Source organism: Herpailurus yagouaroundi, unplaced genomic scaffold, assembly GCF_014898765.1.
Source record: "Herpailurus yagouaroundi ecotype Mexico unplaced genomic scaffold, PumYag 28, whole genome shotgun sequence".
Taxonomy (NCBI): domain Eukaryota; kingdom Metazoa; phylum Chordata; class Mammalia; order Carnivora; family Felidae; genus Herpailurus; species Herpailurus yagouaroundi.
In genome coordinates, this window is record NW_024412376.1 from 96,748,058 (window position 1) to 96,764,628 (window position 16,571).

Sequence of the window (16,571 nt, forward strand, 5' to 3'; positions counted from 1 at the left end):
CAGTACACCCCTGCCCCATTAAAATCATAATACTAGAATAGTGCTTTTTAATTTTAATTTTCACACCACAATGTGAAATTAGTAAGTTTCCATGAATTTATTGGCCATTAGTGGTCAAATAAATGTAATTCCTTTTGCTCCACTCCCCAAAAAGAATACTAGAATATAAGACTACTCCTCTGACCTTTGCTTTATACTTATATTGCAAACAGGAATCGGATCAAAAAACTTGTCTTTGATTTTCTTCATACTTAGAATTGCACTGGAGCTTTTAAGGCATGAGGTAAACAGAAGTTCCCATTAGATTCACAAATAAATCAACTTTACCACAGTAATGGCAACAATACCACACCCATCCCATCTCAGCTCTGGCTCCTAAAACTTAGTCTAGTTAACAGGCAGGCTTCAATCACTTTCTCAACCATGTGCTCTAACAATTGAACCTAAACACAAGGCAGTTTACTTGTTTGGGTATCCTGACATCACAGGGCAAAATGGGAAAGCCTTACACAAATTAGAAAGGTACTTGTGCACCTAAAAGTTTTACTAAGCACTTTTTTCTTCTATTGTGGATTTTAAATGCCTTCCAGAAAGAATTCATAAACCACTGTGCAAAACTTTTCATAATTTGAAAAAACCCTATTATAATTCAGTAGAAGTTTTCAAAACTAAGACATCCATGGCTTTACTCTATTGCAGAGGTCACCAGATCCACTTGAGAGACTGATAAAGTTATGGACACCCTTCTCTGAACATGCTCAAACATGCAAAACTTAGTTTGCCATTTCACTGGTTTGTAGATATCCTGGAGTTCAATTAAGATCTAGAGATATCAAGTGTTAAATAATTTGCACACACACTATGCCTATTTCCAATGTTCTAAACCTTCTATCTTTTAAAAGTTTGTTATTAAATGAACCACAGACACAGAATGTACAGAATGAATGCATGCTATTTAAATAATAACAGTAAATAACTATATATATGCTATCCAGCTTAATAAAACACTACCAGTACATTTGAATACTCTCATGATCTATAACAATGACCAACACTCCCAAAATTCTTAAGCAGTTCATGGAGTAGATAAACTGGGTAGATAAACCTGGATTTTCTACCAATTCTATTTAGTCTTCTTTTAGAAACACAATGGCTCAAATCAAGATGCCTTCTTCTAGCTTAATCAATACACATGTGTGCATGCACACATACATCCACAAATACACACACTTTCTCCTCCTCTTTCCTTCTCTCTCTCCCTCTCTGAAAAGGGAAACATTCACTGACAGTGATAGGATGGAAGGATAAATTAGTACAATTCCTTTTACATGGAAATTAGGCAATGTATATCAAAATTTTAAATGCACAAACTTTTTGGGGTGCTTGGGTGGCTCAGTTGGTTGAGCGGCTGACTTCAGCTCAGGTCATGATCTCGTGGCTTGTGAGCTCAAGCCCCGCGTCGGGCTCTGTGCTGACAGCTTGCATCCTGGAGCCTGTTTCGGATTCTGTGTCTCCCTCTCTGTCTGCCCCTAACCCACTTGCATTCTGTCTCTCTCTCAAAAATAAATAAATAAAATTAAAAAAAAAATGCACAAACTTTTAGGTTTTACTACCAGGAAATTATTATGTTAGTTTTTACACTTATGTGGAATAATGTAAGGGAAATAATATTCATACCCAGTTCTTAATTCTCCAAAGTTCCATATCTAAATTATCACAACCTGCTATATACTATATAAATTTTTTCATAGCCTTGACAATGAAATGAGATCTTCTGATGTCAATGCTATTGCCATCCTCAGACTGGATATTTCCATCATGAACTTTTCCTTCTTAATTGTTCCATCAAATGAATTGTCAAACTGTGAGCTTTGCTTCCATTGTATCCCTTTCATCCATGCCTTTATATTCCCAAGGCATCACATGATTTTCAGCTCTTTCCCCAGATTATTAAAAGTCCCTTATTAGATTTCTACACAATTCCTATACATTTTGTTATGTGTGTATAGATGTGTGTAGTATAGACTTTGTATATTGTATATATTCCTATATAATACAATCCCTATATAATCTTTCATCTTATCTAGTTATCCACACTTTTGTCAAACTTCCCCTCTAAAATCACAAGTCACATCATAATCACTCTCCTGAAAATATGCCTCAGAAGAAAGTCTCAAGCACTGGTATTCAGTCTTCTTTATTCTGATTTAATAGTCTCCTTCTCTTTAACCACAGGCTTCCAGGTACCTAATGCTCTAGCCTAGCTAGTTAGACTAGACTAGACTAGGTTAGCTAGTCTAACCAAACATTCCCTTATCATAGTGGACAATTTTTTATCTCTTATCATTGCATATACCAACAACCTTAGTGGAACGTTCACATCTACTTATTTTTACTTTTCTAAATTCTACTCATTCTTCATAGCCCAACACAAATGCTACCTTTCCTGTGATATCATTCTAAGCTAAAAATTAACTGCTCCACTTCCAACATTCTAAAATAGTCTATCCCGTATATTTATTTTAATCCATATATTACAGGTTGTTCTATACACATTGATCAGGATCAATTCTCTAGTTATTTTTGCATCTTCCTCACAAATACAGTGCTTTAAACACAGCAGGCATTTAGTATTTTTAAACATGACTTAATAATGGCTCACCTCACTAATAAAAAATATTGTTTCTTAGATCCATAAATTTTTATAAAACTATTCTCACACAAAATAAATACGCACTTCTTGGAATACATGATCATTTAAAATTCAGTGGCTCTTTTTCAGAGGGTGGAGGGCGGGTAGCCCCGGGTCTTTTACTTTTCCTACCCCACCCAAAATAAAAAAACAAAACCAAGCTGAAAACACTTAACAGTTACCTTTTCAACATCCGAGAGAGAAGTTAGTGATTGATTTTGAAGAACTTCTGGTGCGGTGAATGCGCGAAGATCCTGATCGGAAATATTTTGATCTGTAAAGGACACACTACCAGATGGCAGCAACAGCAGAGACCATGGAGAAATGATGAAACCAAGGGCAGCAGGATCAGCTACGCTTACTGGTTTGTAACCACATAGAATAAAAAGACAAAAAAAAAAACCTGCTTAAAATTATAATCAAAGTATAGATCATTTAAATGACTATCCCAGCCTATGCATATTGTGTCCAAGTGCAGAGACAAACACCAAATCAATATGCTACAAACAGAGTGGGTTTCACGTATCTGCTGCTACTAGCATTAGCAGCAACACCACCTTGATTGGACTTAACCTTTTAAAACTTAGATGGTAAACCTTAGAAAGTAGAAATACAGATTTTCACTGCCAGTCATGAGAATTAAATGTGGTTCAAAAACTTTACCGCAGTGATACAAATGTGCACAAGGATCAAGTAGTTCTTAAACTCTGGGGGGATCATGGATTCTTTTGAGAATCTGGTGAAAAGTATGGTCTCTTTTTCATGGAAATGGATAAAAAATATAAAACTGTACACAAAAGAGATTCATGGATCTCCTTATAGCCCTTTTATGGACCCTATGCTAAGTAAGATTTCCTGATTTAGACTATAGTGTTGTCAAACATAAAAAATAATTTCTTTGACCATTCATCAGATTTGGAATTAGCAAAGTCTCAACTATATGAAAGTCTCTTGTTTTGCATCAAAATATGTATTTGTCTGAATTCTAATTTTTGTTTTGTTTGTGTTTGTTCATTTCACTAGAACTTCAGGCAGCTTCTGTACTACCAAATGTGATCATTGGGGTCTCTAACAATTTTTTGTTTCAATGCTTGTCTGTGTGGTGCCTAAGAGCTGATGTTTAAAAGCATTAAAAAAAAATTCCTTAGGGGCACCTGGGTGGCTCAGTCAGTTGGGCGTCTGATTCTTGGTTTTGGCTCAGGTCATGATCCCAGGATCTTGGGATCAAGCCTTGCATCGGGCTCCACACTGAGTGGGGAGCCTGCTTTAGATTCTCTCTCTCTCTCTCTCTCTCTCTGCCTCCCCCCACCCCCTGCTTACACTCTTTCTCTCTCCAAAATAAAGAAAAAAATTAAAAAATCTTTTGAAAAAAATAATTCCTTAGATTTTAGCAGGACTTCTCCCAAAAGTAAAGGTATACATTAGGCTCAACAAAATATACTTATTAGAGGGAATTTTATTTTGTCCTCCCATTTCAAAAGGAATTTAATATTAGTTTTAAGGTAACTGCTATGTGAACTGGATCACAGACTCAAGAAACTGCTATAAAGTCACAAAAGACCTGTGACTGCCAATGCCGCTATTATGCAATCTGAACAGGTTGTACTGATATCTAAGTCAAATCATAAGAAATTGCCAGAGTTTATGGCACAGTTTGTTAAACATCCTATAGTACCTATTCGTTCCTGAAAACAACTTTTATTAGAACTGAATCATCCAGCCTTTCTGACTTTTAAACCTCTACCTATGGTCAAGATTCTGACCATCAGAATAAAATGAAATAAAAAGTAAACTATTAAAATTCATCCCTTTTTTGAAGACTAAAAGGACAACTATATGTTCTCCTGCATTTTTCATGAATCTGAAACATGTCTTTAATAACTGTGTCAAGGGAGAAAAGTGTGTTTGAATGTATCCTTTGATCAGTCAGCACATCTTACGTTGCACCAAAGCTGAGTTACAGACCAATGATCCTTACAGTCCTACACAATCACATATCAGACCGCTAAAAACATGGCTCACAATTCTTAAGGTAACGTATGTTTGAATGAATCATTGCAGCTGGTAAACCTAGGTATATTGTTGTCTTTCACAGCCACTTTACACATTTTCTGTTAAATGCTTCTTCTTGTGTATTTCATGCACAAATATTATTACACAATCAAACTAAAGAGAACTCAAACAAGGAAGAACAATATTTTCTTTGCCAAATGATGCTATCCGAAATACTGGTATTTCCCATGTCACAGATATTTATAAAACAGTCCACAACCAATTCCTTTCAAATTAGCAATAAAAGGGAACAAACACTAGGAGACCAGTAAGGAAGGCAATTCACTAATATCTGATATGAGATACTGATGGCCTAGAACCATCTTAGTAACAGTAGGGGTGGTGGAGAACCTGTTAAAACCTGAATGTATTTTAAAGGGAGTGACAACAGAATTTCCTGACAAACTGGATGTGAGGCAAGAGGAAGAGAAGAATCAGGATGACTCCTAGATTTTGGTCTTAGTAATGGGAAAGATGGAGGGTCATCAACTGAGGTAGAGAAGATACAGGATGGCACAGGTTGCTGAGGTAGGGCTTGCAAGATGGTGGTTGGAATGGGATCTGCTACATTTAGTATCTACTAGATCTGTATCAAGTAGGCAGCTGGATTTGGAACTGGGAAAAAGGTCTGAACTGGACATACATTTGGGGAGTCAGTGGCCTACTAGACAGTATTTAACGTCTCGTGATTGGGTAAACTCACCAAAAAATTAGTTGAGATAGAAAAGAAATCAAGGACAAGGATTGTACCCTGGGGTACTTCAACATTAAGACTGCCCCTTGTCAGTCTTTTTTCTACAGGTTGTTCTTCTCTTGGGCATCTCTGCAAGCATGGTATTGTAATCTCCCTCTCACACTTCTTTCACTCATCACTCCCAATCTCCACCTCACTATTTTATAAATAATTCTTTTTGTTAGTCTTTCCAAACAGCTGCCCAGTTTCTAATCCTAAAGCTAAGAGAAGAAGCTGGGATTCTAACTCTCGTATCTAATTCCTGTCAGCCTTATTTGGGGGATAGAATTATGATTTCTAGTATATCTATTACCACTTGAATTTGTAAATAATTGGACATCACAGCTAACTCAAGAGGCATAAATGCCAATCGGAAATCTAAAGGCTATGTTCTGTCCTGCCATACTGGATACTGGTGTCCACTTAGACCCAAAAGAGTTTGCTACTCTCCTCCTCATCCCAGGCCACAGACTAACCCTATCCTTGACAGGGTAGCACAGTATAGAAACTGTAAAAGGTGAAAGCAATCCATAATCGCTTAACGGTCTGAAATTAAGAGATTTATTTATGAGCACAACCAAGGTCAGCAAAACTACTGTTACTCTGGCAAGAACTTTATCTTTCAAATTGTACTTTGTACAACAGGTTTGTGTTTATGTAAAGTATGCCATTATTATAAACACTATTCACATTTAAACATAATCTTCTCAACATGACAAGTGATTTGCTCAAGAGTCCACAGTATTACAGACAGAAAGCATGAGTATCTGAGAAAAAAGAATACAAAGGGAGTATTAGAGGCAGCATAATTAACTACAATGAAGAAAGAATTAATTTCTTTGTTTTATATGTGGCTGTTTAATATGAATAAGATTTGACCATGGTTAAGGGGGAGATTCCAAGGAAAAGAAACAGCCAAAGTAAAGACACGTGGCCAGGAAATTATTAAGTTTGTACAAGGAACAGCAAGAACTTTGGGCAGAGAAATGGTAGAGAGCAGTGAGAAACAGAATTACTAAGGTTGGTCATATTTTTGCTTGTTAGAAAACACACACACATAAAGGAATGACACGGATTATTTTCATTGTTTTCAAATGTGTTTTTTAAATGTCTTGTAATAAAACTAAAGCAGCTGCAACAACACACTGCATTGTTGTCAAATACCCAAAACATACACACATGCAAACCCACAAGTGAGGAGAGGAAGGGTACTGATTCAAATGAGTGTAATTCACTGTCCTGGTCTAACTACAAGGAAAGAATTTAAAGCAAATGCATTCAGAATCCTTCACAGAATGCTAACAAAAGAATATTTAAAAATGGAATTCCAGAAGCTTGTAATTTGATGTCCTACAATGTTTTAGTTGTGTGATGATTATCCTCAAGAATGCTATTATTATGAAACAGTAAATCTGATGTGAACTGATTCCAGTAGTCAAATGATTCTATTTATAGATTTTTACCAACATTCCACAGAAAAAGTTGCTTAAACAGAATTTCAAGCAGCTAGAGGCAAAGTTAGAAATAAGCAAAAATCTGATATGCAAAGAAGCATCTTACTTAGAGCTTCTTTCTGACGTTCCCTTAAACTAAGACCCATATCCACACTTTTTTTTCCTCCTGAGGGAGCTTACTTTCTATTGTCCCCTTCATTTTATTTTTCAGCCTTTCAATTATGGCATTAAGAGGGAAATGATCATAACTGGTAACACAAACGATAACAGAACTAAATAAAAGTATCAGGAAATCATCTAAAGACTTAGAACAACAACATCATTTTGACCTGAAAAATCCCTTTCCCTATTTAAATATATATACAGAAATTGTAGTCCTACTTCCAAATGTTCTGTTAGAGTGATTGGCAAAAATCTCTGCAGAGGTCACTGTTCCAAACTCCAAAGAATTTCACGAACTCATTCTATAAAACAGAATTCTCTAAAAAATTCAGTTCATATGTGCATACAAATATAGACATTGTTAGATAAATCATCTGGTATAACAATGCACAAACAGAAAAAAATAATTGGTTTAGAATGTTTCAACATTTTCTTGATTAGTAAAACTTTGTGATAAATTATTTAAGATTTACTGGAAATTACAGTCTATCCTATAGATCAATTCCCAATTAAAAATTTGATACCTCATAAATTTTGTCACTACTTTTTTAAAACTTCAGTTTTTCTTTAAAAAAAATTTTTTTTAATGTTTATTTATTTTTGAGAGAGACAGAGACAGAATGAGAATAGGTTAGGGGCAGAGAGAGAGGGAAACACAGAAGCAGAAGCAGGCTCCAGGCTCTGAGCTGTCAGAACAGAGCCTGACGCGGGGCTCAACTCTCACGAGCTATGAGATCATGACCTGAGCCAAAGTTGGACGTTCAACCGACTGAGCCACCCAGGCGCCCCAAAACTTCAGGTTTTCTAATATGAATCAGAATAGAACAGCAATCCTGTTTTGAACAAATTGTGTAAATAATGGGAATTAAGACATCTATATAGTGTACATTAATAATGATAGTGTCTTCAAAGACATTAATGTTTACATCACGTATATTTTCTTTTAATAAATGCCTACAAACCTTTGGTCCTCAAGAATTTATATTCTGGTGCAATAGGTCCCAGACTTTGCTAATCATCAAAATCTCTAAACTCAACCAGGAGACTTAGAAACATACCAGACAGCTGTAAGCTTCATTTCATTCCTTTTAGTATCTGACTGTTAATTTAGGATGTAGTCTTATTTAAGAGCAGAAGTATGGTATAATGGTTAGGAGTTTGGACTGAAGCCGGAATCCCTAGGTTAATATCTTAGGTTTGACCTTTACAGCTTATACTGTGATCCTAAATAAGTTTCCTAGCCTCTCTGTGCCTCAACTTCTTCAGGTAGGTAAGGTTGTTGTGAGGATTCATGGAAAAAGCCCTTAGAACTGTTCCTGGCACACAGAAAGTACAATACAAAAGTAGTAGCTGTTATGCTCATGTTGGCAGCACATACACAAAAGTGGTAGCTGTTATTATTTAATAAGTCTTTTCTCTGAAGATATCAGATGTAGACAGTACATCTAATAAAAAGACACTATTTAAAGTTCATCTCGGGGTGCCTGGGTGGCTCAGTCGGTTAAGCATCCGACTTCGGCTCAGGTCATGATCTCATGGTTCGTGGGTTCGAGCCCTGCGTTAGGCTCTGTGCTGACAGCTCAGACCTGGACTCTGCTTCAGATTCTGTGTCTCCCTCGCTCTCTGCCCCTCCCTTGCTCACACTGTCCCACTCTCTCAAAAACAAATAAACATTAAAAAAATTTTTTTAAGTTCATCTTCTATCACCTATTAGCTTTTTTTTTTCTCCAATGGAAGAAGGTGCCTGTATTAGAAGTACCGTAAATTTCAGAAGAATAGAAAATATTAGATTTTTAGGAATTTTTTGGCATCTCTTACCTAGAAGTCATAAGAAATAGAGATGATTTAAAGTACAAGGTATCATAAAATATTATTTTTTTCTTTAGTTCCTTGGGGGAATCTACCTTCTATAATGTTTTATTTATTATATGGTATTCCTAGTTAGCATAGACCTCAAATTTAGGAAACCTAGTTTAAAACTTTATAATCAGGGGCGCCTGGGTGGCTCAGTCGATTGAGCGACCAACTTCAGCTCAGGTCATGATCTCACAGCTCTTGAGTTTGAGCCCCGCATCAGGCTCTGTGCTGACAGCTCATAGGCTGGAGCCTACTTCTGCTTCTGTGTTTCCCTCTCTCTCTGTCCCTAATTCACTTGCATTCTGTCTCTGTCTCTCTCAAAACTAAATAAACATTAAAAAAATTTTTTTAAACCCAAATTTATAATCAATACACTTTGTACTTCCTGAGTAAACTACTCATGTGAAATTGATTGCCTTAAGGTATGACATGAATTATTAGATGATGTTAATTTGAATGTACACATATCAACTATGGTATCAGCATACAGTTTGAGAAATTTCTATTTGTAACAGAATTTTATAGCATGCCAATAAAATGAAATTATGCAGACAGGCCCTCTAATTGATGTATTTTTATGAGGTTTTTTTCATTAGAAGAGGAAAAAAAAGGCATTTTTATTTCTTAATGATGACACTTACTCACACAAGTACACACATTCGTTTTTCTCTTTTGCTTTTAAACACTAAACACATGTAAGCCACCTATCCAAACCACAACCACTGGAATCTTGGTAGGGCATCTGATCAATTAGACTTCTAGTAGTTTTGTTTTGTTATGTATGTGCAAGATTCTTGAGGTAATTCCAAATCATGCATCTTGTTAACAAAACACCAGTGATATCTGATTTTAACAAAGGTGGTATGTAGAGAATCTATTAGTAAAACTAAATTGGTTACGATTATTAAAGGCAACAGGGCATATATGGCTAGACAATATGTATAGAAGGAAACTGGTCTTAAGAATTTGCTCTCTACTTCAGCAAATTTCCGGGCCACCTCATCCAAACAGCATGAAAGAAATAGTAGCAGTTCCTATCACATCTTCTTTCATTCTTTATTCTGAGGAAGCTGCCCACTTCATTCTTTTCATATGTTAAGTTCCTACTTTTTCATTTTTCTTTGGTGTTTATTTTTTCCACCAACTTTCTTTTTTTTTTTTTTTTTTAATTTTTTTTTTTCAACCTTTATTTATTTTTGGGACAGAGAGAGACAAAGCATGAACGGGGGAGGGTCTGAGAGAGAGGGAGACACAGAATCAGAAACAGGCTCCAGGCTCTGAGCCATCAGCCCAGAGCCCGACGCGGGGCTCGAACTCACGGACCGTGAGATCGTGACCTGGCTGAAGTCGGACGCTTAACCGACTGCGCCACCCAGGCGCCCCTCCACCAACTTTCTTTATGCTCATCAATAAAACCTGCATACCCAGGGTGCCTGGGTGGCTCAGTTGGCTGAGATTCTGACTTTTGATTTTGGTTCAGGTCATGATCCCAGGGTTGTGGGATTGAGCACCAAGTTGGGCTCTGCACTGACAGTGTGGAGCCTGTTTGGAATTTTCTCTCTCCCTCTCCCTCTCCCTCTCCCTCTCCCTCTCCCTCTCTCTCTCTCTCTCTCTCTCTCTCTCTCTCTCTCTCTCTCCCTCTCCCTCTCTCTCTCTCTCCCTCCCTCACTCCGTCCCTCCCTTGCCTGCATGCTCTCAAAAACTTTTAAAAAAATTAAAAAAAAAAAAACAAAAACAAAAAAGCCCCTGCAAATCCAAAAATTTTATGTCAAAATACTGAAAAAATGCTTTTGTAACACTGTTTTTACACATTTTTTTCTAGAATGTAAGTGATTTAAGGATATGAACTATGAATTTCTTAGCGATCAAGTATAATGCTATCATAATAATACAATCGCGATACTTGAAAAAAATGAACTTGTTTACAATTCCAACAGGTCTGCAATCTTTTAAAGGTGTCCTTCTGCCCTGTTCTGTTATGACCATAATTTATCAATTTACATTTTGCTGGTCACCAAAAAAAGGTTATTTTGGAGCTTCATTATGAAAAAAAAATCCTCCAAAAAAACTAAAGTTTTCTTTGGAACTTTAAATTATTTACTGAGAGATTACTCTGGGTCTTTATTTTATTCTCCAATCTTTATTATTTTCAGTTATTTTTTCCAACTATGATCCAAAGGAAGTGTCAGTTTTGTTAATCGGAATATTGAAACAAAGTCAAATTTACGAAGTATCTGCCTTAGGAGGGTTGGGGTAATTAAGAAAGTACACAAGCCTCCTGTCTCCTAAGTCACAGGATTTTGGTGTGGATTTTGGAGACAGGGCACAGGATTCTACACAGTATTTTCTAAAAGCTTCCTGGGGATTCGGATAACCATACCAGTTGATCCGACACACATATGAGAACTACTGCCCTTAACAGAGTCAGTAAAATGGTATCATGGCTCAATACACTTGCTTCTTGTGCTTGCCTCACTTTTATGTCAACTAACTGATAGTAAGAACATCATGAGAGGAGTATGTATACCTTTATATTCTACCCTAATGCTTAAAAATTTTTTTTCCGCTTTATGCCACAAGTGAGGTAGAGATATGGCAAATCAGAAAGCGTTACCAAGTAACTATTTTATCCAAATTATAATAAAGTCATTTTGTGTTAGAAAGGCAGAATGGCTGTCATAAATAACTTTAGATTGGAAGTGAGACCTAAATAGTTCTTTTCTATTTATAAGGAAGAAGCTGAATAAATGGCATCAAACTGAAGATCTCACTGTGCATTTAGAAAGAAATTGCCTTACCCACCTAATAAAGTTAACTTTTATTTTTTTCTTTCTTGTTCCCAAAGTAAAGCAAACTACAAATGAACTTCCTATGCATTCTGTTTCTTCTTCAACACTTTCTAGAAACGCAGGATCTGTGTTGTATCTCCTTAAGCCTTGTGGTGAGCACTCTGATCCCCTACCCTGTCTGATATATGCATGTGTCATTAAGCATACAGCTTGTACCTACAAAAGATCCTGGGACTAATAGCAATTTTTATTTCCTGAAGGAGGGTCCAAACGGCAAGAGCAGCACTATTTCCTACATATGTAATCTTTCACGCTGTAGACTTCTTAAAGACAAATTTGCTTGAAAATGGTTTCTTTCTTAAAACACATCAATCGGGGCCGCCTGGGTGGCTTAGTCAGTTGAGCGTCCAACTTCGGCTTAGGTCATGATCTCAAGGTCTGTGAGTTCGAGCCCCGCGTCGGGCTCTGTGCTGACAGCTCGGAGCCTGGAGACTGTTTCGGATTCTGTGTCTCCCTCTCTCTCTGACCCTCCCCTGTTCATGCTCTGTCTCTCTCTGTCTCAAAAAATAAATAAACGTTAAAAAAAAATTTTTAAAATACATCAATCATATCTTATTTCACCATTCCATTCAAGTAGTTGCAAAAATGTGCATCTTGAATGGTAAAGTCTATTTAAAACCTTGATTATATCGCTTGCTGAACAATTTTGGAACCAAGTGCTAATCTTCTTGAAGCAGTGGCATTTCTACTGCCACCCAGCAACTTCATGACAGTCTCTGTAGATCACATAGTAGCTGCATTATATTTTGCCAAATTAAAGTATAATGGAGGGAATTAGCAACAGAAATGAATTTTATAGTAAAGGCCATTATAAGATAGCAGGTTTTACTTTCCCCCCCCCCAACACAAAGTTCCAAGTTCCTAAAAAACATCTTCTTCTACTCCGGCTATCTGCATAAAACCAGGGGAAAAAAGATTACACATTTTCAAGAATGAACTCAGCAACTTGTAATTGCTTTCGAGGACTTGAAATTTATACAAAGACTGGAAAACTAATAATATCAAGGGTGACTAGCATTTATTTTATCTCTGGAGAACTGGATAAAAAGGTCGATGAAGATTACTGCATATTTTCAGTTTCTAGAAGAAGGAAATATATAGTTTTCCAGAGAGAAACTGCCTTTAATTATGATGACATGATTCCACATAACCATGATCTGAAGCTATTTATGAAAAATATTTTTGTATTTACTAATGCCATTCTCTGCTGCTCCTCAAATATAACCTCCCTATTTATATTTTCAAGAACTTTTCCTTCTCAAAGAGAAAAGGGAAAAGGAGGCATGTTTGAATGGTAAACAGTTCCATTTCCAAAAGGAAACATTTCTTGTGGAAACATAAAGAATGACTGATACACATCACCCTGAGAAGGTAAAAATCTTAACCTGTTACTAAATGATACAAGACATAAAGCCCCTTTTAAATTTCTATATTTGAGAACAGGAGTAGAGAATTAATTGTAGCATGCTTTCTTTAAAAAGCTTAGTTACAGAATGTTAAACCTCAAATGTTGACTAAAAGAAATCAGATAGAAAAGAGTTTAATTTACATTGTATGATTCTATTTGTATGATGTTTAAATTCAGGCAAAATCTATCTATGTAACATGCCATAATAATGATTACTCTTGGTAACCAAGAATTATCTAGGAAAAGAAATAAACCCATACTTACATGCCCAATTAATATACAACAAAGAAGGCAAGAATATAATAATTGGGAAGACTCTCCTCAACAAATGGTGCTGGGATAACTGGACAGCTACATGCAAAAGAAGAAACACCTTTCTTACACCATACACAAAAATAAATTCAAAATGGATTGAGACCTGAACCATAAAAATCCTAGAGAGAACACAGGGAAAAATTTCTTTGACATAGATGTAGCAACATTTTTCTAAGTATATTTTCTAAGGCAAGGGAAACAAAAGCAAAAATAAACTCTTGGGACTACATCAAAATAAAAAGGTTTTGCATAGAAAAGGAAGCCATCAACAAATAAAAAGCCAACCTACTGAAAAGAAGATATTTGCAAATGATATAACCAGTAACAAGTTAATATCCAAAATATAAAAAGAAATTATACAACTCAACACCAAAAAAACCCAAACAATCTTATTACAAAATGGACAGACGACCTGAAAAGACATTTTCTAAATACAGATGGCCAACATATAAATGAAAACATGGTCAACATCACTAACCAGCAGGGAAATGCAAATCAAAACTACAGCAAGATAGCATCTTGCACCTGTCAGAATGGTTAAAACATACAAGAAATAACAAGCGTTGGGATGATGTGGAGAAAAGAAACCCCCCACGCATTACTGGTGGAAATGTAAATTGGTGCAGCCACTGTGGAGAATAGTATGGAGGTTCCTCAAAATATTAAAAATAGAAACACTATATGATCCAGTAATTCCACTACTGGGTACTTAGCTAAAGAAAATGAACACACTAATTCAAAAAGATACAGGCACTCCTCTGTCTACTGTAGCATTATTTATAATAACCAAGATATGGAAGTAACATAAGTGACCACTGATAGACAAATGGATAAGGAAATGTGGCGCGCGCGCGCGCACACACACACACACACACACACACACACACACACACACACACCCCAGAATATTACCCAGCCACAAAACGGATGAGATCTTGCCATTAGTGACAACATGACCTAGAGGGTATTATGCTAAGTGAAATATGTCAGAAAAAGAAAGACACATACCATATCACTTCACTCATATATGAAAACTAAAAAACAAAGAAACAAAAAATCAGAATCAGATCTATAAATACAGAGAATAAACTGATGCCTGCCAGAAGGGAGGGAGGTGGAGGGTGGGCAAATTAGTGATGGGAAGTGGGAAATACAGGCTTCCAGTTATGGAATGAGTAAGTCATGGGAATAAAAAGCACAGTATACTTAATAACATTGTAAGAGTGTTGTATGGCAACAGGTGGTAGCTACATTTGTGTTGAGCATAGCATAACATATAGAGAAGTTGAATCACCATGCTATATACCTGAAACTAATATACTACACTCAAAAAGAAAGGGCGGCGGCGCCTGGGCGGCTCAGTCCGTTAAGCATCCCCCTTCTGCTCAGGTCGTGATCTCCTGGTTGGTGGGTTTGAGCCCCGCGTTGGACTCTGCTGTCCACTGGAACCTGGAGCTTTGGATTCTGTGTCTTCCTCTCTGCCCCTCCCCTGCACATGATCCTTCTCTCTCTCAAAAATAAATAAACATTATAAAAAAAATAATTGACTAGGAAAGCATGAGGGAGACGTTATCAGGTCCTGGAAATGTTCTATATCTTGATCTGGGTGGTTGTTACATGGGTGTGTACTTTCATAAAATTCATCAGGCTGTACAATTAACAATAATGTTCTTGTGAAGCCGATTAAGAGGTACAAACAGGGGCGCCTGGGTGGCTCAGTCGGTTGAGCGTCCGACTTCAGCTCAGGTCATGATCTCACGGTTCGTGAGTTCAAGCCCCGCGTCAGGCTCAGGGCTGATGGCTCAGAGCCTGGAGCCTGCTTCTGATTCTGTGTCTCCCTCTCTCTCTCTGCCCCTCCCCCATTCATGCTCTGTCTCTCTCTGTCTCAAAAATAAATAAATATTAAAAAAAAAAAGAGGTACAAACATCCAGTTACAAAAAAGAAAAAGAATAATGCTCTTTACTACATATATTATACCTCAATATATATTTTTAAAAATCCTGTAACTATAAAATTTAAACAATATATATGGTGAGTAAAATCGTATTTATCAGCCTAGGATGAGGCTAGAAAGCATGATCTGTAGCAACTTTCCTTCATAAATGTATGACTTTAAGCGTTTTTTTTTTTTTTAATGTTTGTTTATTTTTGAGAGAGAGGGAGAGAGACAGAGACAGAGAGAGCGCGCGAGAAGAGAGGGGGTGGGGCAGAGAGGGAGACACAGAATCCAAAGCAGGCTCCAGGCTCTGAGCTGTCAGCACAGAGCCCGACGTGGGGCTCGAACTCACGGACCACAAGATCATTACCTGAGCCGAAGTCGGAGGCTCAACCTACTGAGCCACCCAGATGCCCTGTATGACTTTAAGCTTATAAAATAGTCTGTCACATCTAGAGCCAAAAAAATTTCAAATCAAAACAGTGTATTGACTGTGTATTTTCTGGGGGTGGGGGGTGGTTATACTTGTTAAGCAAGGGACATTATTCATTTTAAGAATGCTAGATATTAATTTCATGTTTTATAGTTTGTTTCCAGGGAGAAAATGGGGTAATGTTGTCTGTCTCCAACACATTTAACTTGAAGGACCTGTTCATTGTGGCTTTAAAAAGGCAAGGCAAGATGTAGCTTGTCAAGACAACTGATACATCCTGTTAATCAAGAAAATTATGATTGTGGATAATTAGGAATGTGATATAAAGAGACTAGTTAGGATTTGGTCTTTTAAAAGCTGCACAGACTATACAAAGATTTACTCAAAGGCTTTTAATCCATAAGAACTTTCTATATTTCCTGCAAAGGTTTACAAAACCAGGAAATCAGTTTGAAGTTCAGTGCTTTGTCTCCCTTCTCATGCATGAGGTTCTACCATATTGGAAGTTTTACATTTCTTTTTGTTTTGTGATTATCCTTCAAAATCTTAAGGATATTTGATTATGCAAGGTCTAAAAATGGTCAATAAACCTACCATTTTCATAAGTCAAACTCTTAAACTGTTTTGCCTTCTATCATCTATCCTAGTCTAAATGTCATTATTTTATTCACAATTTTAA

The 16,571-nt window shown here is 36.7% G+C and overlaps 1 protein-coding gene across 9 annotated transcripts in view; it reads right to left on the reverse strand.

Moving 5' to 3' along the window:
- PTPN13 (protein tyrosine phosphatase non-receptor type 13) overlaps positions 1 to 16,571 on the reverse strand; it is a 228,831-nt gene that overhangs the window by 136,970 nt on the left and 75,290 nt on the right. For all 9 annotated transcript variants that reach the window (XM_040479058.1, XM_040479028.1, XM_040479075.1 and 6 more), the window contains exon 3: positions 2,875 to 3,053. In XM_040479058.1, the coding sequence (XP_040334992.1) occupies positions 2,875 to 3,053 (179 nt within the window). The remainder of the gene's footprint in view (positions 1 to 2,874; positions 3,054 to 16,571) is intronic.